The sequence below is a fragment of the Saccopteryx leptura genome, chromosome 2 (genome assembly GCF_036850995.1).
Source record: "Saccopteryx leptura isolate mSacLep1 chromosome 2, mSacLep1_pri_phased_curated, whole genome shotgun sequence".
Lineage (NCBI taxonomy): Eukaryota > Metazoa > Chordata > Mammalia > Chiroptera > Emballonuridae > Saccopteryx > Saccopteryx leptura.
The window spans coordinates 32,901,753-32,927,086 of NC_089504.1; the positions used below are offsets into that span (position 1 = coordinate 32,901,753).

A 25,334-nucleotide genomic window follows, 5' to 3' on the forward strand; every position below is an offset into this window, starting at 1 on the left:
ACACCCCATTTAAGTACTCTGTAACTCAGCTTCCAGGAGCTGGTGGTCTTGCAATAAATACAGGCAAAGCTATTACAATATAACGTGCATACAAATGTTTATACAAATAAGGACACTATGCAACAAATTATCTCATAGTAATATGGCATTAACAATATAAACATACAAAAGGGATACAACACGGAATGTTGAAATGCAGCCCACTAATCATTTCTAGTACTCACATTCATACTATTTTTTAAAAAATAAGACTTGCTTGCTCTCCAAAATTATCTTTTTAACTGGTAACAAAAATTAAATTATGTATTAAAAAAACCTTATTACCCCTGGTGTTTACCCTGTATGATCCAGTTCCTGTTAATTTGCACATTCTTATCTAGGGATCAAACACTTGAGACACACTGAACGCATCTGGGCTTCTGAATAAATGTGTCAGTCAGTTGCTGTAACTGAAGGAGGTTTAGAGAACTCTGGATGGGTTGATGGAACACAACCAAAACAGTTGCGTGCAATCTGTCTTCGAATCTGAGCCCCCTTCAGGACAGCTGGACAGTCAGGGCAGCTGGATCCACTAAGAACGGCCTGATCTTGGACGGCCCATACCTCAGAAGGGCTTAAAAGGCCAGTGGACAAAGCCTCTGCTAGGACCGTAGCATTTGTCATCTGCTAAGTTGACTGCCTCCCTTTTTATTTCTTTATAAAATAAAGGAGAGTTAATAAACAAGACTTATAAGACAGCACTTTAAAAATTGCACTTGTATATGGAAGCGAACAGCCATTATCATTTTGCTATGTCTGACTTATAGGTTATCCTCCATCGTTCACCATTTGTTAAAATAAAGGAAGGAAGAAATTAAGACGAGGGAATTTCTGCCTTGTTTGCACCACATACATACCCTTGATACAGGAAGTATATTCTAAAGCGATCATCTCAAGACAGGTCCTACCCTGGAGAACAACCCTTGGCTGTTCTTGTTTTTAAATACAAAGCAACTATAATTGTATTCCCAAGAAACAGTTTTAAAACAGTTATATTATCCTTTTTTTTTTTCCTGCTGGGATAGCATTGTCCAAAAGTGCTTTGTTAACAATTTCCTAGAAAACCCTCATGAACTATAACCCTTCCCACCCCAACCCCAAAGCCTAAATATAAAACACAACCCCAACACAATACTCTGCAAGTTTTCTGGCTTTAGGTTGTAAGGAAAAATGCCAGAAAAAAAAAAAAGTCTTTCTTTTTGTCAGGAGCTGCTTTTTCTCTTAAGGAAGGACCGGAATGGAAGGTGTCCAGACCCATGTCCCTCTGCTGCTTAGCAAGCAGGTGCTAGCAGATGAGGCGGCTCCCTGCTCAGGCTGCTCCTACTCAGAAAGGCAGGGTGTCCAGGAAGAGCTTGTCAATGACGGAAGGTGGAGACACCAAGTCTTCCAGCTTCAGGTAGAAGATGCGCTGGAGGCCCAGGGTGCAGATCTTCCGCAGTTCTACCAGGGCACCCAGGACCTTGGGCTCGGTGGGCTCCAAAGCCTGTCCCTTACTCTGGTGGTCTTTTAAACTGCTTGTGATCTTGTTGCATAGCTCCTCCACTCTCTTTGGTTCTTTTAACCCATGTCGTTCTGCAGAGGAACAGAAAAGGGCAAGTTTAGGAGGTAGTTACATCTTATAGAACTTTGAAGTTCTATAAGATTCGAGTCCTGTGTCCCATTCTGCCTGCTGAGATGGGATTTTACAATCAAAGTGGCCTCCCCTCCTAGAGGTAGTTCATGCCTTTGGTATCCAACAGCACCCGGGTGTGAATCCCAGTCTGTCTCTTACTCTGTGCCTTGGAGTAAGTCCCTTAACTTCTCAGCCTTGGTTTCCTTCTAAAATGAAGATAATAACATACCCTATTTAGAGTTTCTGGGGAGACCAACTTAGGTGAATAATGGAGATGAAACACACAGTTTCCCGCCCGTAGCCACAATGAATGAATGACCAGATGGTTATTATTCGGCACACTTTATCCTACTGAGGTCACACAAAAACCCTGTGAGGAGGCAACTCATGTTCAGAGTGGCACGGAGTCACCTCCAGGCAAACGAGTGCATGTTCCCATCTTGACAGACTCCCTTGGTGGGGGAGGCTGGAAGTTCTATCAGCTAATACAAGGGCTGCTTGCTCCACAAGACCCAAAACAACGTGCACTCTTGTGTTTTCATACTAACCAGCCTTGAAAAACAAAGTCCACTTTTCCTTTTCCTTGTCCCCTCCGCCCCCAAAACAGCTAGGGCCCCATACCTGGCAGTCTGTACAAAGTCCACATGCCTCCTGCTGTGGAGATGGCAAAGTCAAAGACAAGGGGGGCAGCCCGGAAGGAGGCAGGGCAGGCATTTTAGACAGGAACACCAGTATCTTTTTGTTTTATAAAATGTAGAATGATTGTTGTGTTACATATTATGATCTGTTATTTTATGTCTAAGGTAAAGTGATCTTCCTGAAGTCACACAGCTGCCAAAAAGCTGGGCTTTGAACCCAGTCGTCTGAGGCAGATTCTGTCCCCTTGCTCAGAGCAGTGTCACGTCCCAGGGGTCTTAAACTCGCGAACAATTTTGTGCAGCCCGCAGACTAATCCACGAAGTTCAAAATATTTTGGATAAAATTAAGTAAGCCCGTGGATTAGTCTGCAGGCCACACAAAATTGTTCAACGGGCCGCATGCGGCCCGCGGGCCGCGAGTTTGAGACCCCTGCACGTCACCCTGTAATGAGAAAGGAGCAAAGGTACCAGGCGCTTTGCTCCCCAGGCAAGTAGGTATCAGAGCCTCTTTTCTGAGTGAAGACCTTGGCCCCAGTTATCACCCTCTTAAGTTTTTACCTCTCAGTACAGTTACGTGTAAAATAGTAACTCGTGAGAGATGAGAGACATCCATCCAATGGGAAGTTGCACTTTAGTCTCTTATTTTCCCCATATTAATTTTTTTAGTTGGGAATATTTTTGTTAGAAAAGCTACTGCCCTAAAGCAAAAGTCATCAGAAAGAAAAACAAAGCAACTATCCAGACATTTTTTTCTTCCTCTTTTGCCCTAAAAGGTGGTCTGAGGACCATGAGATCTGCATTCTTCCTTAGCTTGGCTAGTTGTGTCTGACTTGGGTGAGTTCCCCTCTCTAGGGGCCATCTGAATAGGAGGAGGTTGGATTTAATAGCCTCCAAGGTCCCTTCCAGTTTTGAGGTGTTATAATTATATCCCAGTCCAACCATGAAAACTGCCAACAGCATCTCAATGGATTGTAATGCACAGACGTCGCATCTCAATGCAACATAACACAGAGAAAAGGGCGCTGGACTTGGAGTTGGACCCGAGTTCTAGTTTTGGTTCTGTCCCTTCCTAGTGGTGTGACCTAATCTCTCTATGGCTCAATGTCCTCCTAGGAAAAATGGGGAAATGGGGATTACAGGGTGGCAGATACATAAATCATGGCTGTATTCTTCTTCCCTTTCTTCGCATCTTAAATATTACACAATAAGTCAAAAGAAAAAGTGGGATTGTAATAAAGCCCACTCCCAGTAGGTTACTGTGAGGCTTGATTAAGATGATGCTACGTGAGTGTGTCCTGATAACTGAAGAATGTTACAATGTGCTACAGTCAGTACCTATGTGCCTGACATGTGGCAAATGGTTGGGAACTGCAGGGTCAAAAAAAAAAAAAAAAAGGCAATAAAGTCCCCTAGTTCCCAACTTGGCAATGTATAATTTTGCTTTCCCCAGGAAACTATTAGCTAATCAGTCCAGATGCAAATCTGTCCTCTATGGTTTACCTTTGCTCAGTACATGCACTCAGGGGTAATCCAGCCTGCTATGGTGTTCTGCTTAAAGTTTTATTTTCCCCCCAAAGGAAAAAAAAAAGCAGGCTGAAAATTTGGCAGTATATTTCAAGAGCTATAAAACGTTCAGAGCCTCTGACCAAGTAATCCCACTCATGGGAGTTTATCTGAAGTAAAAATTCAACAGAAGAATAAAACTGTAAGCATGAAGACATTTTGGAGCGTGTTATCTTTTAAAAACTGGGAAAAGATAATGGGTGAAAGAAAAGAGGAATGGTTAAGTGCAAAGTATATATGTCCACGTGATGGAAGATTCTGTATATATCGGAAAGGACAAATACTAAGGCTATGAAGCAACACAGAAAATGTATATAACATCATGTTAAATAGAGCATAGAACATAAGTGGTATCTAAACTGTGATTGCAGCTATGTAGAAATTATTTCTGCATATAGAGAAGGATGAAAGAAAAGTGAAAATACTTATGAGATTGTCAGATAACTCTTTTCTTTCTTTTAAAATTTCCCAGCTAATGCTATTTCTTAAAAATAGAACAGATGAGGATTTGGTCCTTTGTGGAGCCCTCTAGTAGCTATAAAATGATCACACAATCATCTTGCTGATAGTACGTTCTATTAATACTGAGATATATCAAATTAGATTCATAACCCAGGGAGCCATGCTTCTCCCAGAATAAAATACTAACCCATTGATTTAAACTTTCCCTTCCTTTCAGTGCCTCATGTCTTGAATTTTATTAAAGATCTCATATTCATTAACAGAATAAAGAACTGAGCAATGTTGTTGGCTGCACTTTGGGAGGGGGTTGATTATGAAGCCTTGTAACCAGACTTTCTCATGGCCAAACTCACAAAAGATGCCTCAGAGTTTTCCCTGCTCTCCAACCAGTTGTGACTGCTCAATAACTATGGCAACCATTATTTATTCAGTGAATTCAAGTGGAGATCGATACCTCCTGCCAGCTGGATCAACCCTAGGCCTGGAATTCCTTGAGGAATTCAGAGACACTCCTGTTAGAAGCCAAAGGCACCTTCTTTGTTGTTTTGAACAGCTATGGATTTGTGGCTTCTTTACTTTTTCAAAAAGGCTGAGATAAAATTCAGTCTCCATGCAAACTACTGCCAGCAGCCAGCAAGGTTTTCAAATCACTAGGGAGTCACTAAGTGTCTAGGAGCTTCCTAGTAATTTGAAATTCCTCAAAACCCCAATCACTGACATTTTAGTTTAAGGAACCCCCTTTCTTCTTGCAGCTTGGTAAACATGGCTGCAGAGCTGACACTCAGCCACAGATGCTGGAGAGAAGCAGATGTTTGAATCCTCCCCCTTCCTAGAGCATTATACACAGATTTTCTTTTAAGATCTTTGTCCACCATTAAACAAAACAAGCCCCTTGTTATTTCTTGCATTTTGATCTGCATCATTTTTATTCATTACTTCAGTATTTTAACTCAGCTTTATGTATTCAAAACTTTAAAATACAACTTATGGAAATGGTTAAGTAATGAATGTATGTGTCAAAACCATAGTATATATAGATTGGAAAGAATTTGTGTCATTTAGTTCAAATTCTCACCTAAGATAAGACTCTTCACTACAAGATTCTACAGAGAATGCCTGGCACCAGCTAGACCAGGAGTTCACTATTTCACTTGATATTAGAAATACATATATTTCAAAGTACTTTATATTACATTTTTACCTATCTTAATTTTATCACGTCCTCACAATAACCCTTTTAATTAGGCAAGACAAAGATGAAGTAAGTGACTTGCCCATGGTCAAAATTAACAAGTGGTTAATTTCTCTCATCTCAAGTCCAGACATATTTCCATTATGCCAGCCAGACTGCCTTCAACATTATGTTAGAATGTCCCTCCTCATTCTAGATGATCTCAGCCTCCCTATACCTCCCTCCTACACTGTGTGTACCTAATTAACTAATTGATTAATTACTTCTTTCAACAAATATTTATTAAGTACCTTATTCTGCGCCAAGCAGTGTTATAGCTACTAGGGTTAGAACAGCAAACAAAACAGATCACACTCCTGTGTGGTGTTAATATCTAAAGACACTGTTGGATTCCTGTGCGTTTTAGCTATCTGTGCCACAGATATCTCCACTGAAAGAGGAAGGGAGGCTATTGAGATTACATTTGTGTTTAACAAATGTTTAATGTAATTCCGTTGTACTTGCCTCTCCCTAACATGTGCTGGTGTTCCACTGCCATGACTTTGCTATGCTGTTGCCTTGATTTGCAATGTCCTTCCTCTGTATCTTGCCCTATCTATATAACACCTCCCTGGGAAGCCATTCATGACCAGCACCTCCACCTTTCTACACCCTGCAAAAGTTAACAGTCCTCTGGACTTCCCTGGCACAGGATCTGTCCTTTTAAGGATCTGAGTAGTAACCACCATACATCAAGTTCATTGCATCATAATCAGGCATGGCCAACATACAGCTCGCGGGCCACATACAGCCTGCGTAATGAGTTTATGTGGCCGCGATTAAATTTATAAAATTCTCCGCTACTTTAAAATCTCAGCTACTCAGAAGCGGAAGCATCTTTGACTATTGGAAATCGAGATATTTAAGAAGATAGTGAGACGCAGAAAAGAATTCTGCGTGTGACTATTTCCAATAATTGGTCGAATGGATTTGCGATACTTCTTTATTTTTTAAAATAATTCCATTATAAAAATTTACAACTTTTGTACTCGTCTGTACTTGTTAAGAACTGTTTGACATTTAGCAGTGATGTGAAATCCACATTCATTTAGGCGGAGATTGCCAGTGCGCACCCAAGGTCAAACAATTCGTTATTTTTGTGGTCAAGTGTGCTGAATCAAGTGGCACTGTAGCATAGACAATAGCTGCAGTTGATAACTGAAAACATGTCCAGGCTGTTTGTAAAACGAAATAATTGTTTTATTTGCAATATAACCCCTTCAAGCTCATTCTATTAATTAAATATTGTTTTGATTGATTGCAATACAGTTTGTATATTTATACGGTATGTGATTATATTTTTATTAAAATAATATTGTATATTAAATTTTTTTCACTCACATTTATTCATAACAAATTACATAGTAAAATTTTGTTTACTTAAATGAATCATTTTTGTATTTAATATTTTTAAATTTTAATATTTCATCCGGCCCGTGAAAAAAGTTTTCTTTCTAATCTGGCCCAGGGGCAAAAACTGTTGGCCACACCTGGGGTAACCTATATACTTTCTGACAGCAGAATTCATGCATGGCTCATCTCTGCATTCCCTAGAGACTGACACTGTGCCTGACATACAGACGGCCCTCGACGTCATTTAATGAATGGATACTTAAAAAATGGTAATTCCACATAAAATTTCTATTTGGGGGGGTATTATTTATTAACCATAATTAACTGGAACTGGACATCACCTTATTGGTACCCCCATCAGAAGCAAAGTGCTGTCATTACTCTCATGTCAGGGATGTGGCACTGGCACAAAGGAATCAGTAGGGTAGATGAACTGGGGACAGAAAAACATTTAGCAACCGCAACTGTGGGGAACTCCCTTTTACTGTAGGGAAGGAGAGTGATCTGAAAGAAGCCATTTCCTGCCCCACCTCACCACCCAGTTTTTCACATAGCAGTAGAGGAAGACAAAGAGAAAAAAAAGCATTAGAAAAAAAAAAGCCATGTTTGTGCAATCTACCAATATCGTCCAGATGATTCTTAATTTTCCTGGAAGCAAAACTGGTGAGACTCCTAAGACCCTGTTTCCTTTCCCTTGGTTCTCTGTGGTTCAGCAACAGACAATTTGGGGTTGCCTCTTCTCTGATGCCAACAGCCCAACTGATATTCCACAATCTCCCTTTATGATCAGTGGAGCTTTATTCAGAAATGAAGATTTCAAGGGAGCCCATATTCAAATGAAAATTAATATCCACAACAATGCTCATGGCTGTTTCCCAGGCATAGCTTTCTCTGCCACTTCCTGATGCTTTCACACATTTCAAACCCCTCCCAACCAGCAAATCACAGAAAGAGTACTGTAGGGTCTAGAAATGAGAGTGAAGGGGCCTGTGTCTGTTACAACCACAGCACCTGACACAACCTGCTGTGCACATGCTGGCAGACTGGGGCAGCAACTGGAACTCCACCATACAAGACTCGGCCCATTCGGTTTTTTTTTTAGAGAGAGAGGAAAGGAGAGAGAGAGAGAGAAAGAGAGAGAGAGAGAGAGAGAGAGAGAGAGAGACTTATACATTTATTAGTTGATTCTTATATGTGCCCTGACCAGGGATTGAACCCACAACATTGATGTATCATGACAATGGCTTTGCACTTCTAACTGCAGCTTAATTCCTTTAATATCATTATCTTTCTCTGAGCCCCTCTCAAACATCCAAGGAGAAATTCACCAAATGTACTGCTTTCTAAAGCCACCACCTATTTCCTCGTGTCACTGAGCCTGATTTTGGACAACCTGGGGTTCCCAATGGGAAGAGGCAGGCCTGTACCTAATTTGAAGGTGTCCTTGTCACCATCCCTCCAGAGTGGAACCCAGGAAGATCAAGTGCCTGTTCTGAATTCAGTTTGGCTGCATCACAAGCCTAATTTTCTGTAATCCTTACTGCCGTCCCGCGGAATAAATGTCATCCCCACTTTACAGCTGAGGAAACTGAAGCTCAGAGAAATAGAACAGCATCTATTTATATATTAAACTTGCGACCCCAGATTAAAACCTGGGGGAGGTGCTGGGTTCCAAAATGCATGCTCTTTCTGCCATGCCAAACGGCCTCCTCCCTGAGCAGGTCTCTACATAACAACGGGCAGCAGGCTGAGCAGCCATAACCACAGGACACATCGCAGACCGCAGGCGGAGGTAGGACTGGCACCCCCTTCTCCTAACTCCTCCTCTGTATTATCAGCACTGAACGTCCTATCTCTCCGGGTTGGGACTGCGTGGCCTCATAGTTGTCTATGGATATTTACTTAAAGAGTTATACAAAGAAAGACATAGACCTTGGGCCCTCCTCTTCAACTACCGCTCTCACACTTGGACTGGCCTATTTCCTCTTAGTCTCTTTTTGTACAATTGAACAGAAATACGATCTCTACTGTGTACAATTGAGCACAAATTGTAGCTCTGTCAGGGTAGATCTTTCTAAAATGCAAGCTTCGCCACGATGCTCCTCTGGTCACAACTTTCTGTAGATCCCCATTGCTTCCAGGATAAGCGCCAACCTTCTTACCTAGGTAGGAAAGGTTCTTCACGTCCTACCCCTCCCTCACCTCTCTTAGCAGTTTAATTTCCCACCGCTGTACTCTGTTTAGACACTTCCCTCCTGAAACTTATGACAGCTATATTTTCAGTGGCTTTTTATTATTATTGTTAATGCCTAGAAATCTCACTCCTCCTGTTTTAGCTTGGTGACATCACATCCTTTCATCAAGGACCAGCTCATGTTACCTCTCTGGAGAAGACCACCCTCACCTTTGGTCTCTCTGCACTTTGTACCTTCTCCCACCTCCCCACCGTGGCTCTCAACATTTGTATCACTGTATCCTCCAGGGATGTATGTTATCCCCTCTGAAAACCTTCCGACATGCCAGTGTGCCTAGATCAGTGAACACCTGTTGATCAACGATAGAGATTTGTTGATTTCCATAGAGATGTGGCAATGCTGGGTTTATTTCCAGAAAGACAAGCCTGGCTCTAGATTTTGTTTCTGCTTTTTAAAATTAAACTGCCACCTATTTTTGAATGTTTAACTGTCCTTGGAAGAGCTGAATGGTTTTGAAGTTGAGTTGAAGAGCTTTAGTGGCAACCCATTTCATTACAGTCCTGCTGGAGTACTATGCTTGTGCCTTAAATGTGCTTTTTTTCTTCGGGTGCTGTCTGAAAGTCCTTTAAATCGAATCCCTACCCTTAGAGACTGCCTTTATTTTTGTTTTATTAATGGCTCCCTTGGAAGTCTTTGGCAGCTCCCATCAAAAGAAGGGAGTTTCTCAGCCAGGACCAAAGACCCGGAGGAGGCGAGGTTCCACTTGGAATACTGAGGAAACAAGCTAGCCCCTGATTCCTACTGTAGCACATGCCATTTAATTTTCTTTGCCTCCACGTACATCATTAAATGATGAACCAGCCTAGCCTCTTACAGTACTCAGACATACCTCACGTTAACTAATAGGAAAGGGCCCAAGAAGGTGCATGGAAACAATGCACATCTCTGATGATCAGAAAGAAAGGTCCATCTGCCAAAGGATGCATTTGGTCTTCTGTGAAACACATCACCTGCCGCAAAATCGTGTTTTCTACAGTTAAGAGTATATCAAATCTGAACCTCCATTCTTAGTCCAACAACCTAGGCTGTGCTTCAGTCTGATGAAAAGAATGGGTGGTAAACCCTAGGCCTGGCTAGCCTCTTCTGGAGCCCAGACCTGCTGTCACTGCCTCACCAGGTCCCAGTCTGGAAAATCTGAAAGTCTCACAGCACAAAGGGAGCTGGGGGTCCTTGGGCATTGGGAGCAGCCTCAGGGAGACAGCATCTCCTCTTTTACCCGATATGCCTTTCTGGTTCTCTCTCTTCTCATTCTCGGTCTCTTGTTCTCTCTCTCTCTCACTCCATCTTTGGACCTTTTATCTCTCCAAAGACAGACATGAAGAGACATATGGGGAGAGAAAGGTGTGACGTAGAAATGGAGTGTTTTATGCTTCTGTTACTTAACTTTAAAAAATTGTTGAGTTGAACCATTTTTGCTGTTTACGAATATTGGTTTTCCTTAGTCCTCTGCCAATCAAAGTTGTTAAATAAAGTTGTAAATAAGTAATTAAAGGTGGGTTTTATGTGTGTGCGGTTCTTCAGTTTTACTTTGGGTCAGCAGCCAAGGACCAGGGAGAGAGGAAGACTTGCCCCTGCACCCCACAGAAACAGGCTGGTTAAGGTGACCTTCCTTCGAAACCCCATGAAACAATAACGCTGAAAGCAGCTAAACGGTCAACAGAGCGCCTGTGGAAATTCAGATTTTCATATAAGAGGCTTGTTGACAACGATAACTCAATAGGAATCCTCTTTCCTGGAGGTTCATGGTAATAAGTTGCAGATCTACGTCTCTTGTTTCAACGAGGTTAAACATAGCAGATTTCAGAAAAGTGGCGGTCATTTTCCTAATTTTCTAGTGTGTAATAGCCAAAGGCAGAATCCATCTTAACACAGGAAAGGAGAGAAAGGGGGCGTGGTCACTGCGGTGACAGCAGGGTGGCGCTTACCTGTGATCATGCTCAGTGCTGACAGGCATGCTAAGGCTTGGATATCAAGGTTCAGGCTCTGCAAACTTAAGGAAAAGTCTTTAATGGAGTCGAGCCACTCCCCAAATCCACGAAGGCACTGAAGTCGGTGCAGGACAAGTCCATTACAGAACACAAACTTATCTTCAGCAGTGTTTGACCTACAAGAGAAAATCATGGGGGTGGGGGATAGAGACGTATTAAAGTCTCAGTGTGTCCAATGGGAGAACACCATAACACACAGGCACCCACAGAGCCAAGGGAAGAGTGTTCGGAACCCAGCGTGGTGCTGTCAAACCTGCCCAAACACCCTCCATGAACAAGACTGTGCTCCTGGGATAAACACCCACCACTTCTTTATGCTCACTTGCTTGGTGAGCCCCAGCCCCGGGGAGGCTGCTAGACTGTGTCGGGGGCTCACCCTGGGACATGGCATGAAGGAGCAGGCACTCATGAATTATGGAGGTGAAGTTCAGTGCACCGCCCCTCTCTGCAGTGAACCGAGACTGTGCCCTCGTTTTCTTAAGTGTCAAAAACTGATCAGGCCTGAGGCGAGACACTGCACTTCCACTGTGCAGACTCCCAAAACACCAAGTCCCTGCAAGTGCCAGACGTCAATCATAAACTAAAAAGTGGCCAGAAATAAAAAAAGAGTACTTATTTTGTATTTGTTCTCTGCTTTTAACAGTGAGGCTGCAGAGGGCTATTCCTAAATCTGTCCTGAGAGTGTATATTACGTCCACAAACACTCCATGCTTCTCATGAAAGGTGCCCTGGGACTTCTAGCTGGACACCACCGTGCAGCAGTGGGACCTTGGGCGCTCCTTTACTCTCTCTGGGTCTCCTTCTCCTTATGTATAAGACAGGAGTTCTAATCGCTATCTGCTAAGATTGATGTAGTCATTAAATAGAGGATTTGAAAGCCCATGCATAGTGCCTGGTACTCAAGAGGAGTATTAGGTGTAATTAATTGTGAATTCCGTGTGGTCCTAGCTTGAACCTTAGCCTTCCTTTAATTTTCAAATCCTTTCCCACATATTTCTGTCTTTCAGCCTACTGCACTGACACGTTAATATCTCTCTGTGCCTCTCAGATGAACAGCTTCATAGCTTCATTCATTCATTCATTCATTCATTCATTCATTCATTTACTCAGTATTTCATGAGCACCACATATGTGCCATTCCCAGAGCCAGGCACTGGGGAAAACTTGGTGAACAGAGCATATACAGTGCCTGCTCACATGCGGCTAATCACTTCCCAAATTCTTTGCTGCCCACTTCACAGATGGCACTCACGTCACCGGCTGGGCTCCTGCGTACACTGGATTAGATGTAAGGATGCTAGCTAGTTGCTGGCACTTTGTAATTACACCTCTGTGTCCCCCATGGATCCTTCCACAGAGTTACACAAGGACAAAATGGCTCAGTCTCAGGGTTTAACATCTGGACCTCAGCCCGCTGGCATCAGAATGACAGGAGCATGAGATAAAATGCAGATTTCTGCACTTCCTCTAAGACAGCTTCAAACCCAAATGGCTGGGCATGAGACATGGGAATCTGCAGTTTAGACAAGAATTTCTGGTAATACAGTATGGAACCGGAGAGGGGGCTAAGGAAGAGAATAAGGAGAATGGGGACTTTTATCCCTAATATTTGGTGACATGTCAGTCCCATGTCCGAAAAATACATAACGGTGAGGGAGCAAGGAAGACTGAATTTAAAATGCCATACATGGACTTCAAGAGATGAGCTGAGACCCCAGGTTCCAGCATTTTGAAAATGAGCTCCCGCTTTGTGTTTGGAGTCCGAGAATATGACAGGTTGAACTAGATCTTTTGATCCGGAAGCTATTCTCTTGGAGTAAACACTGGGGGTTGGGAAGCTGGGAACTCTCTAGAGCCCCATCTGGTGTACTGAAACAGTGGCTTGGAAATAGAAACCCGTGAGGTAAATGCAATGTTCAAAATAAACACTTGCTCCCAGGAAATACCTTATGCTCCATGGGACTCTCTCTAGGATCACAGGATATTGGAGTTACAAGGAGCTTCAGAGATCACCAAATCTAGCCTCCTTATTTTACAAAGAAGGAAACTGAACTTCCGATGAGGGCAAGTGAACTGCTCGGAGTCTTACAGCAAGTGCATATTAGAACTAGGGGCGGAACCCAGGAGTCTGGCTTCCAGTCCAGTGCTCTGCCTACTACCGCATTTTTTTTTTTTACAGAGACAGAGAAAGAGTCAGAGAGAGGGATAGATAGGGACAGACAGACAGGAACGAAGAGAGATGAGAAGCATCAATCATCAGTTTTTTGTTGCGACACCTCAGTTGTTCATTGATTGCTTTCTCATATGTGCCTTGACCGTGGGCCTTCAGCAGACCGAGTAACCCCTTGCTCGAGCCAGCGACCTTGGGTCCAAGGTAGTGAGCTTTGCTCAAACCAGATGAGCCCGTGCTCAAGCTGGCGACCTTGGGGTCTCAAACCTAGATCCTCCATGTCCCAGGCCGACGCTCTATCCACTGCACCACCACCTGGTCAGGCTACTTCTCCATTTTTTAATGCCTGATCATATTTTACATTTCTGTCCTGAGCCAACTTCTCTCTGATGACCCATTTGCAAATGCAGCAGGTTTCAAACTTCAAAGGAAGGAGTGGACCGAAGGAAGATAAAAATAATAGTAATTACCTGATGGAAAGTCTGAGAACAAACAGCTCCAAAAAGGCTGATTCTATAAGTAAGGTCTGATCTTCTTTGGGGAGATCAGTAAATCCAGGGATCTTTTCTGCCCAGCTTCTGGAAACATCGATGGAGGCTGTCAGAAGGTTGTAGAACTGTTGTACATGTTCAGCATCTGTGCCCACAGCAGCCTGGTCAGTGGGACAGTACTAGAATGCAAACCGCAGACAGCAGCGTTATCTCAGCTCAATGGGGACAACAGCATCATTTGCAAATGGGCTCTTCCAAGACTCTCTGTGTCTGCATCCTTACTTTTAGGTCCCACAGTTGATAAAACCCTTTTGCATTCAGAGTCTCATCTCACCCTCACAATGGCCCCACGGTATAGAGTGGATTTTGTTACCACTTAACAGACAATGTGCTGTAGCCTCACCCACGTGAGGTTTTCAATCTTGACTGCCACCACCTGTGGGGGGGCAGGGAGGTTTGAAAAACTACTCATGTCTGGGTCAAAGCCACTGATATTCCAACTTAACTGCTCTGGGTTGAGGACTGGTAATCGGGACTTTTAAAAGCTCCCCAGGGGGGTTCCAAAGGGCAGCCACTGTTGAGAACCAAGATCTCAGGGGTTCGTGTCTGTGGGAGCCTCGAGGATCTACTGATCCCACTGAAGCACAGCTGTCTCCCAACAAGATGCTTCATTAACCCGTGGTTCTCAAAGTGTGGCCCCTGGACCAGCAGCACCAGCAACACCAGGGAAGGTACTAGGAAGGAACACCTCGGGCCCTGCTCCAGACCCACAGAATCAGAAACTCTGAGAGTAGGTCCAAAACTCTGTTTTCACAAGACCTCCAAGCGATTCTCGTGCACACTGAAGTTTGGGAATGACAGAATTAACGAAGAGGAGAGGAGAATGATTTCTGCCTGCTGCAGATGAATTTCTGTGAGGCAGACCAGGACGAGGACAGGGGGGAGTGTGTCTCCTGGGCGGGACCCAGGCAGCCGTACACCGTCAGGCTCAGAACCTGTGGCTACTTAAATTAATGAAAATTAAATTAAAAATTTTGTCCCTCAGTCACACGAGCCTTATTTCAAGTTCAATAGCCACATGTGGTGTAGAACGTATCCATCACTGCAGAGCATTCTATAGGATAGAATTGACCTAAACGGTCCCAGGGGAAGAAAGATACAAGTAGGAACAATACCCAGCTTTTGGATAGTCTGGTCGAGTTAGGTTCTGCCTGAAATACAGGAAGAAAATTTTTCTTGCTTTGGGCAGAAAGATTGATACAGCAAGGTCGTAGTAATCAAGGGACAACCGAGAGCACCAGCAGATCTGAGGAAATACGTAACGAGGCGCATCACTCTCTCTGCACTGATGGCGGCCACGTGGGCTTTCGCCTCCCTTCTCTCACTTAATCCTCCCAGAGTATGGACTTTAATTCTTATTTTACAAATGATGAAACTGAGGCTCAGAGAGGCTAAGAGACTTTCCCAGTCACATAACCAACAGTGGTACAGCCAAGACTTTAACAGTGGCCTTGTGGTTCCCAGTCCTACCGACCCTGGCTGCTCATACATCTGATGTTCCTAGTTGGTGGTTCATGGTATGGTTTTTAAAAAAGCATTTTACTTTGCTCTAATTGGAGGTCTCTGGATATATATTCATTTAGTCCCTTTGTCAGCAGCACAATGAATGGCATATTATTGCCCCTCAATAAATAGTTGTTGAATATTGTCTAATGAAAGAAGAGTCAAGGGCGTTCCTAGGTTTGTTACAATGCCCTAACCTGGCTGGAGGAGACACAGCCAATAGCAGTCAGGTCCTTATTGTAGAACTACTTAGGTATTAGGAAATGAGGCACTTATCTTAATTGGGTCTTTTTTTTTTTTCTTTGTGCATTCCCAAGAGGCATCATGAAATAACAAAAGAAACATCAGAGGAGGAGCTGAGCTACTTTAATCCTAGATGTGTGCAGCACCCTAATTTGTGAAATAATATAGTTCCGCTGCTTAGTTGAGTTGTCTGGGGTAAACGACTTCACTTTTCTGAACATGTTTTCTCTTCTGTAAAACGAGGATAATATTTTCCTCAATATTTTGTTGCAATGATGCAATGATTAAATGTCATAATATATGTGAAGGGCCTGACACATAGAATGTATTTCACAAACAAGGACAGTGATGATACTAATGGTTATGACACTTGAAACACTCACTGTCCCTCAGTGTTCATATTTATGAAACCGGGGAAGGTTTCCACTTTTCAGCCCTGACTTTCTAGGATCCTCTTAACATCAGGTTGATCCAGAGCTCCGGATCCTCTGTTCCCACCTGTCCCCCCCAGAGCCCAGATTCTATGAAGCCCTGGATGTTTCTGTGACATAATAGACCATGGGAGCAAAGTCCAGGAGAAGTAACCAGCCTTCCTTCCCAGGGGTGGTCAAGGGTGGCAGCCTGAGCCAGCCGTCAGACACTTCCCACCACCTCTTTCCAGTGGACACACACCATATTAACCGGAGGAGTGTGGAAAAGGAGGACTCTATTTTACTTTCTCCTCTGATATGACCCCGATTCCATATGCTCTTCAAGGGCGGGGTGAAAATCAGGACAGAACCACCTTTAGAAAGCTGACAGCACTACATATGAAACTCCCCAATGAGTGGTAACATGGAGTAGAAGCAGCAGCTCATGCGGTCCTCCTCCAGGCTCTGGCCTGACCTGCTGTGCAGCTGTAGACAAGTCACTTGACTTCTCTGGGTCTGTTTCTGCCGCTGAAGTAGGAAGCGACTGCACTGGTTGATCCCTAAGATTCCTTCTGGCTCTTGCATCCAGCTGTCTCTCTGTTATTGATTTCTAGCTTAATTCCATTGTGGTCTGACAGCCTACATTGTATGATTTCTTGTTATTTTTAATTTGTTGAGGTCTGTTTTATGGCCTAGACTATTGGCAATCCTGATGAAAGTTTCATGTGAAGGCTCTTGCCTTCGATGATTCTAAATTTTGCTTAATCATACCAGGTATGATGTTATTGCCTAGAATTTGAGCTTGATAAGGCATTATTTTGTTTTAAAATAGGGTGTTAAGTAGAGAGAAAAAGACTAAAGGGTGTAAACGTTTTCCCGGGAATGGGACCTGACAGCTCCCTCCTGCCCTGACCGTGGCTCACAACTCAATAATCTCTCCGCTTCTAATATTTGCTCACCATCCTCCAGAGCACTTAGCTTTCGCCCAGGGTCCTCCGCAGGCCTCCGCCCCTGCTGGGCTCACATTTCATGCATCCTGCACACAGGGAAATGCAGTCCCTGCCTGCCCTGCGTGTGCAGTTGCCTCTGAGGAAGCTCAGCAAGCAGGAGAGCCAGCAGGCCCGGCATGCCAGGCTCCAGCCAGACCCTCTGGGCTTCACCTGCAGTGACTCCAGTCCACGTCCCAGGATTCTGGAGCCAAATTGGACTCAGCATGAGCCACCTGTAACTTGGAGGTGAATGGAGGGTCAGCATTCCATGCTGAGGGAAAAGACAAACCAAGTATCCCCTCTACTGAAAGTAATATTTGAATGAACCTAACACAACATTTTAGAGTCTTTCTCTGCCTTGCCTTTCTTTCAGAAAAACCTCACCAAGGAATACTGGGCCTGGAGCTGGAAGCACCAGACTCCATCTCTGCTTGTGTGCTCCCCTAGATCATTTTTTCAGAGACAGTCAGATTTGGGGTTCACCAGAGAAAATCTAGAAATATTTGTTTATTGATCATTCCAATCAAATGCAAGCCAAATAGAGAAAGACTTTAGAAATGAATCTTCCCTGTTTATGCTTTTTATTTTAGCCTATATGGATAATTGATCCATTAAAAATCTGGCTTTACCACTAGTCAAAGACACAGCATTCCATTTACTGACAGCTAACGTCTAATAGGGATTTCACTGAGGCACCCGGAATGAGAATCTAGAGCTACAATCAACCATGAAAGTTATGTAAACTGAAATGAGCCTACACGTTTCATATGGCAGTAATACGGCTATACAGTCAGATTTCAGCACAGCCTAGGCCTAGAACAAGTTATCTGAATGGGAACAAGGAACAAACACCAGCCCTAAAAAACTTAGCAATGTGATGCTTTCATAGCAATGTGGAATCTGGTATTTATCTTACTTGTCAGTCCAGGCTAAACATATAAAATATCCTAAGAGCATTTTATTTCCCTTACCATGTTACTTTTCCCTGGGTCTTTATATATTTTAGATATGATCATTCTATAAGCCAAACTACTATATATCTATATATATATATTCATATATATTCATACTATATATATATTCATATATATATATTCACACACACATATATATATTCATCCTTAGGTTCTTACACTTGAAAAAGTGACACTTTAAAGTTGGCAGTGAATATACTTTCCCCATATTTATTCCTTTTTTTCTAATTAACTCCCCTTAAAAACAAAACCAGAAACAAACACAACCTCCCCTCCTCCCACCAATGGTGTCACTGTAGCTATTTGTTAAGTTTCCTTTCTCTTTCTTTCATGGCATGTAAACTCCATGAAGGTAGGAGCTTTTCTTATTCAGCAATGTGTCCCTTGCTCTAGAACAGTGCCTGACACCCAGGAGCCATTCAATATTTACTCAATGAATTAACTGCTTTCTTGCAAATTTGTATCTCCACTGCTCATTCCTTTTCAGCCCAAGGAAAGCTGGGAAATAGGAGATTCCAGGTAAAATTGAATTGTTCTTATTAAGCTATACTGATGGTCCTCAAATTTTAGTGTGCCGACTATTCACCTGAGGTGCTTGTCCCGCCTGCCTTCTCCCTTCCCCCCATTCTGACACAGCAAGCCTGAGTGTGGCTGCAGAATCTGCATTTTAAGCAAATACCCTGGCTCTTTCTGATATAGGCAGTCTGGGTACCACACTTGGGGAAATGCTGACCTGTACCCATAGGGAATTACAGCGAGCAGAGAATGAGAACACTGGGAGGGGTCATGGGAGTGCACTTAGTCCAATCTCCTCACCATTCAAATGAGGAAACAGCCGCATAGAAGGGTAGGAACCAGCCTGAAATCATCTAATGAATTGGTGGTAATTTGAGAGGATCTTCTGAGGCACCTCATGAAACCACGCTTTGCAGAGTTTTCATGCTGTTTACTTTGTAGGTCTAACATGTGTTAGTCATGTTGTTTCACCAGCTATCTTGTGAACATACTTAAATGCCACTTGCTGGTGCCTGGTTTTATCTGAGCAATATCTCTTGTATTTGGCATCTGTTACTATGCTAAGTGACACCAATTACCAGAAAACATCCTGGTTTGCTGACAAATACTTGAAATGACCAAGTAATGAGGACGTTAGGTCTATTTTCTCTCTCATAATCTCTCTCGGTACTTATATGGGCTCGGAAGCCAAGCCCAGTACCTATATATGCTTGTATTGCTAAATGAAAAGCAACTGTGGGGCAGAGAATAGCAACATTTCAAGAAGAAACATATCAGATGTGACATGTTTTGACTGCACTGATATACAATGATCTGAGCTCAGTTTTGAAGGAACGAAGTTTGGCCCAAAGGAAATGAGAAGGCCCCAGAGCCAGGAACGCTTCCCCGAGCGAGGCGCTCTCTTTCTGGCCTCTAAAACATTCGCTCTCTCTGTGACTTGGAACCCAATTCTTGCACTTCCTTTTCTCACAAATGAGGACAACCACTCACTCCCTACCTTAAAGGCGCGTGTACTGGTATGAGAAGATTAGAACATATCTGTCTGGCAAACCTTTCCTCAGTTCTCTAGCTGTCTGATTCACCGAGAGAAGCTAGTACCTTTTATAGATAATTTCCATCAAATTGACTGTCTGAGTCAAATCTGACAGGGCAAATTCTTATTTAAAAAATGAATAAATTATGGATACACAGTACTGCTGTTATCGGCTACTGCTCAAGGGTAGAATTAGGCAGGAACAAAGGAAGAGACTTTCATTTTTCACTTTATCCATTCCTAAACAGTTTGTCTTTAAAAAAAAAACAAACCAAAACCAAACTAATGGATATATATTACTATTATTGTAATTTTTAAAAACTGAATAAAGCTTGTTTTTTTCTTTAAAAAAAATCTAGTTAAATTGCCATTAAATAGAAGTGGCCGTATAGTTAAAGAGAAACATGTATTCAAGTACCTTGAATGAGATTTGGATCTAGGCCACGCTCTGCCATGACTTGTCTGACCTCAGACCAGTCACTTAACCCCTGGAAGCCATTACTTTACTCCTCTTAAAATATAGAGCTTGGATTAGATGATCCCAAGGTCACCTCCAGTTGTATAAATTTATAAACATAAAACTTTAAGAAGAAGTTTTTACGAAAATTAAGTTTTAATATATGACATTCTTACAAAAATTACCAAAACCATAAATTAGATCACAGAAAGTTAGGGGTTAAGTATACTGCTCACAAAAATTAGGGAATATTTCAAAATGAATATGAAGTGATAAAATATCCCCTAACTTTTGTGAGCAGTATAGTAGGCGCTCAATACATTCATTTTGCATTTTTTTTACGGAACAAAGCAATTCAATCTTGTTAAATAACAAATTACTTAACAATACATATTTTTATATGTATATGTAGATATAATCACTTGCATTTAGGGACAATAAGGTAAACCCCAGAATCATTAAAATTTTAGAGTTGGAAGGAACTCAGTATCATCCTAAATAAGCTCTCCGCTATTGAGGAACCCTGTTAATGTGTTCTCCTTAGTTACTATAATGTTGGTGATCACACTTCCACAGCAGCTCTTACAGCTAAGAGAGCTTCATCCCTGTCTGCAGAGTGAGCTGAAAGGGGCTCTCTCCCTTTTTCTCTAGATCTGTCCCTGGGAGCAACAGTCCTCTTTGCCACAAGGCAAAAGAGCGAGCTACTCCTGCCAAACCTCCCTGTCCACATATTGTCATTTCCTCCAATCGTTCCTTGCAAGCTTCCTGAAGCAGTATGTCCACATCCCTTTTAAACCCCATCTTGGACCGGGACTCAAAACCTGAAGTGTGGTCGGTCAGCACAGGGCCCGTGGGACCACCCCAACTTGGTTCTGGCCCCACACTTCTGCGGCCTACGGTTCCTGAGTATCCGTCTGTTCCAGCACACATATACTCTGTTGGTTCATAGTAAATGTGTATGGAACAAACTCCCAAGCTCTTCTTAACATGAACTACTGACAGGCCAAGGCCCTCCCATGTTTTAAAATTCTAAATGCTCAGCTTCACATTTATTTTTGTTAACTTTCTTCGTGATAGTTTCAGCCCATCTTGTTCCAACCTGTCGAAATCCTTCTGAATGTTGATACTGACATCCATCATATTAGCGATCCCTCCCAGCTTTCTGTCATCTGCCAATGTGATCAGCATGCCTTCTCTGCCTTCATCCAAGTTTTTGATGAAAAAAATCACTGTATTTTTTAAAAAAGTCTTTTAATTTAATTGATTTGGGTCCAATTTTTGATAATTTTGTAAAGCTATCTAAGAGCAGGAGAATCCGAGCTATGAGGTTCAACCTGATTCCAAAACAATGCAATTAAAATAAATATGCTTTACAAAATTGCCAGGCCCCAAAGGTAGTATCAATGTGACCCAGACTCTGGCATGGTCAATCTGCTATTTTGGACAAAGCTAACAATTAAATTGGATAAATGTTTGTTGATGAGGATGATGACTCTAGTCTAACATGCTGAATGGTACAGAGGCAAGCAAACAACGCTGGATTGATTTTTCAGTGTGGAGAGAGTTCCCAGCTGGGACAACTCAAAGTGCTAGGGAGGGTTTGCCACTGAATAGTCCACATAGATCCATAATCAGATAATCTGGTGAAAAAAAACAAAAAACAAAAAAAACCCCACTTTTGGAGCCTAAACTCTCTGGACCGACCACCAAAAGTGACTTCAAATATCCTGGATCAATGACAGCTTGTGTTATGTAGCCTCGGCGTGGGCAGTAAGGAAAAGCTTCATTAATTCAGAAATATTGCATGAGGAGAGGCCAAAATTCCTTTAGGGAGAATGTCTTTATTCCAGACTGCCTTTCCAGCACCCTCTCCCACTGAAACCAGAGGTGCAATAAAGCTTGGTATTTAGGAACTCTGACTTTGGGGTCCGACACACTTGGCTTCTAATTCTACCTCTGATGCATATTAATTTTATGCCCTTGGGCAAGTCCGTCATTTAGCCTTTCTCAGTTTTAATCTCCTCATCTGTCAAACACAGATCATAACTCTTATGGTATTGCTCACGGCGCCTGACATGTGAAGTGTTCATACTCATTAGCACATTCAACAAATGGTAGAAGTAGAGGTTTAGTCAAGGGGGTGACACACAGGGAAGGCACGGTGCTAAAGCTTTGATGAGTATCATCTTATTTAATCTTCACAAACCCCAGGAAGTAGATATTATAATTATAATTCCATAACACAGATGAGGAAACTGAGGCATTAAAAGATTTAAGCAGTTGCTCAAGGTCATTTGATGATGTTAGGATTTTAATCTAGGGACCCACATGGTTCCAAAGCCTAAGCCCTTAACCACTGCATTATTATGCTAGACTCTTATTTAAGACTTGACTTAAGTCAAGAGACCCTCTTTGTAATCAGGAGAAGAGTCCTCAACCTTTGGTGCTAAAGATATACCACTCTTCTCCTGTGAAGTCTTGTGAGCAGGTGCAGAGAGGAGGCTTCACAGCCCATAATTAGGGTAGGGATGAGGTAAGGAGGATCAAAGTGAGTGTACCAATCACAACATGGTAACCTAAAAGGGGGACATATAACAGAAACACTCACTGTTTTCTAGCTGTTCAAACGGAAGTTTGAAATATTGATTAGACCTGGAGAGGGGAGTCTGGTAATAGATGCCAATCCACACCAACCAGCTGGGGATCCCAGGACTGGTATCTCTCTGGTCTGTGTGCAAACTCTCTAAGGTCTCTTGTCCTCCAGGGAGGGTAACTATCCCTACAGTTCATGTTTCTTTGAATGGTTAAATGAAACAGTGTACCACTATGTCTCACATGTAGAAATTGCCCAATAATTGTGATCTTTTTTTCTTCCTTTTCCTCTTTGGCAATACCCTGTCTTAATAGAAGTTTGCTTTTCCAAGTCTTTTTAAAAACTTCCTTAGAGTAGTGTTTGTACATTTGCTCAGAAAATCCTTTCTCGTGGTTCTTGTCTGTTATCCAGATTTCCAGCAATTTATAAAATTCAAACTGATGATATTTTACTATATGAAATAAAAATGTTGATATATGTTGGTTGACTTAAATAACAACACTGGTGGTAATCATTTATGGTTTTCAAATGTTTTCTCAACCATTTTTCCTGTGTGACTAATGATCAAAACATCCCTCTGAGATTAAATATTATAATCATCTCTGCTGTAGGGATGAGGAAGCCAAGAGCAGGAGCCAGGTGACCCAGGTAGAAAGCAGAGAGGCGGCGTTCCATCCCAGTCCTCCTGATGTCTAGGCCAGAACATGCTCCTCTCCATCAAGTCTCATCCCACTGAACAAGCAGCAGGTCAGTCAGTGCCAATGAAATTGGGCAAACTGCTTCAGGATAACTTACAGCTCACCCAGACGGTTTGATCACAACATGAAAAAACCAGTAGTCACTATGTCTAAACCATGAAAGAAATCTACAGATTGTAATTCACCTGCGCAGATTTTCATTGGCACAACCACCAGGAATCCTGCAGCAATGGGTATGACAGGTGCAGCACTGTCAGGGCCACTTGTTAAGGCATTCAGAGACCCAGTGAGGCAAAATTATTTGGTGTAATGAATGCACTGGAATTGCTAACTGAAGTAAGAAATATAGAAAAGGTATGAAAACTGTTTAGCACAGTGGCGGGCACAGAGTCCTCCAGTCAACTCTAATTATTAACTAGTATCATGAGTTAGAGACCCTGATCATTCATGCAAAAGCAAGACATTACAAAACTTACTCTGGAATAATCAAGATCTCTGGGCGTTGAGTCTGTTAAAGCTCGGACAAGGGCATTCATCATACAGATCGGAGGAGAAGGTGGAGAGGGCTGAGAAGGTTCCTGCTGTAATGGGCTCTTTGGTTTTGAAGGCAGCCGACCTCTCCTCCCCTTCAGACTGTCTGTACGGACAACTGATGCCAAGGGAGAGAGAGAGAGAGAGAGAAGAAAATGTCTTCAAAGATATTCATGAATAGCCATAGATCACAAAAGGGAATCAAAAACACTTTACAGATGAGCCATCATTAATGAGACCAACCATTTAAAAGTGGCAATAAGTTTGGAATAATATTCACACAATGATTTAATGAGAGTTGAAACAAGCAGCATAAAAGCCACCTCATACTTACATTTGGTAATGAATTAGCCCTAAAAGTCTCCTTCTTAAATAGAGCAAAGATGTATGTACACAAGCTCTCTGTTGATTCTGAGAAATTAGAATAAGTAGTCCTCAGCTACTTTTAAATGTAAACAGACACTGTAGATACAAAACGTTGGAGGGAAAGGGAAACGAGGAAGAATCACCCTCCCAACGTAAATATGAAAATTTTGTTCCAGTGAGACCTGAGAATACATAAAGCAAGTTGGATAAAAAGCATTATATCCATACCTTCTTTAACCATTCCGACACTGAGACACTTCTGGAATCGACAGTACTGACATCGGTTTCGACGTCTCTTGTCTACGGGACAGTTTTTATTTGCCAGGCAAACATATTTTGCATTTTTCTGCACCGTTCTCTGAGGAAATACAATACAGAGATAGTCAACTAATAGTTTCTGGAAAGAGGTAGAACCTGACAAGATGTATTTTAATTACAATGTGAAAAGCGACAGTGCAATTCGTATAATTAGATAAATTTAATTTCCTAACACGCTAGCCTGCAGGAAAAACAATTTTATTAGTGTTAGCTGCTGACAATGAAAATCATCTCGGATTGTTCTGAAGCAAGTCTCAGGAGACATCCAAGTCTGAATGATAAAATCATATCTGAAATTACCAGGTCAACATATCATACCTTGGAGGATTAGATTATCTCCACTTTTAATATCCCTTTGGGAACAATTTTCTACTTGTTCCACTCCCCTGATTATTGCTGACCTTATTAAAATAAAATCAAAATTATCTAGGATGCACTTTGTTGGCTATCACTTTTGTAAGTCAAATATCACAGTAACTGGCTTTGTTCCCCAATAGAGATGAAATCTAAAAGGCAAAAGTCAGAATGTATCTAGTTAAAACATATAGAAAATAATGTTTTCATGCAAAAGAAATTAATCAGCCTGTGTAGTTTATTTTATCTTTAAGAATATAGACAGTAAATGGTCATATTTGATATCTGAAATCAAAATCTTAAAATTGGGCACTAACAACCACTATCACATCCAAGAAAGAAAAACCAAAAACCAAAACAAAAAGAATGGGAGAAAGAAAGGACTATGTGAGCCATATATTTTCAATGAAAATTCCCAGGAATAGGTTATTTCATAAATGGCTATCGACATAGACATCAAAATAGCAATATGTAAAAGATATCTCAT

General features: G+C 42.1%; 1 protein-coding gene across 2 annotated transcripts in view; it reads right to left on the bottom strand.

Moving 5' to 3' along the window:
- Nucleotides 1-486: 486 nt before the first annotated feature.
- The window catches only part of NR4A3 (nuclear receptor subfamily 4 group A member 3), a 34,903-nt gene continuing 10,055 nt past the window's right edge, over nt 487-25,334 (bottom strand). For both annotated transcript variants that reach the window (XM_066367564.1, XM_066367565.1), the window contains 5 exons: nt 24,404-24,533; nt 23,755-23,927; nt 13,782-13,981; nt 11,079-11,257; nt 487-1,611 (listed from right to left, as the gene is read on the bottom strand). In XM_066367564.1, coding sequence (XP_066223661.1) covers nt 1,364-1,611; nt 11,079-11,257; nt 13,782-13,981; nt 23,755-23,927; nt 24,404-24,533 — 930 coding nt within the window. In that variant the 3' untranslated portion in view covers nt 487-1,363. The remainder of the gene's footprint in view (nt 1,612-11,078; nt 11,258-13,781; nt 13,982-23,754; nt 23,928-24,403; nt 24,534-25,334) is intronic.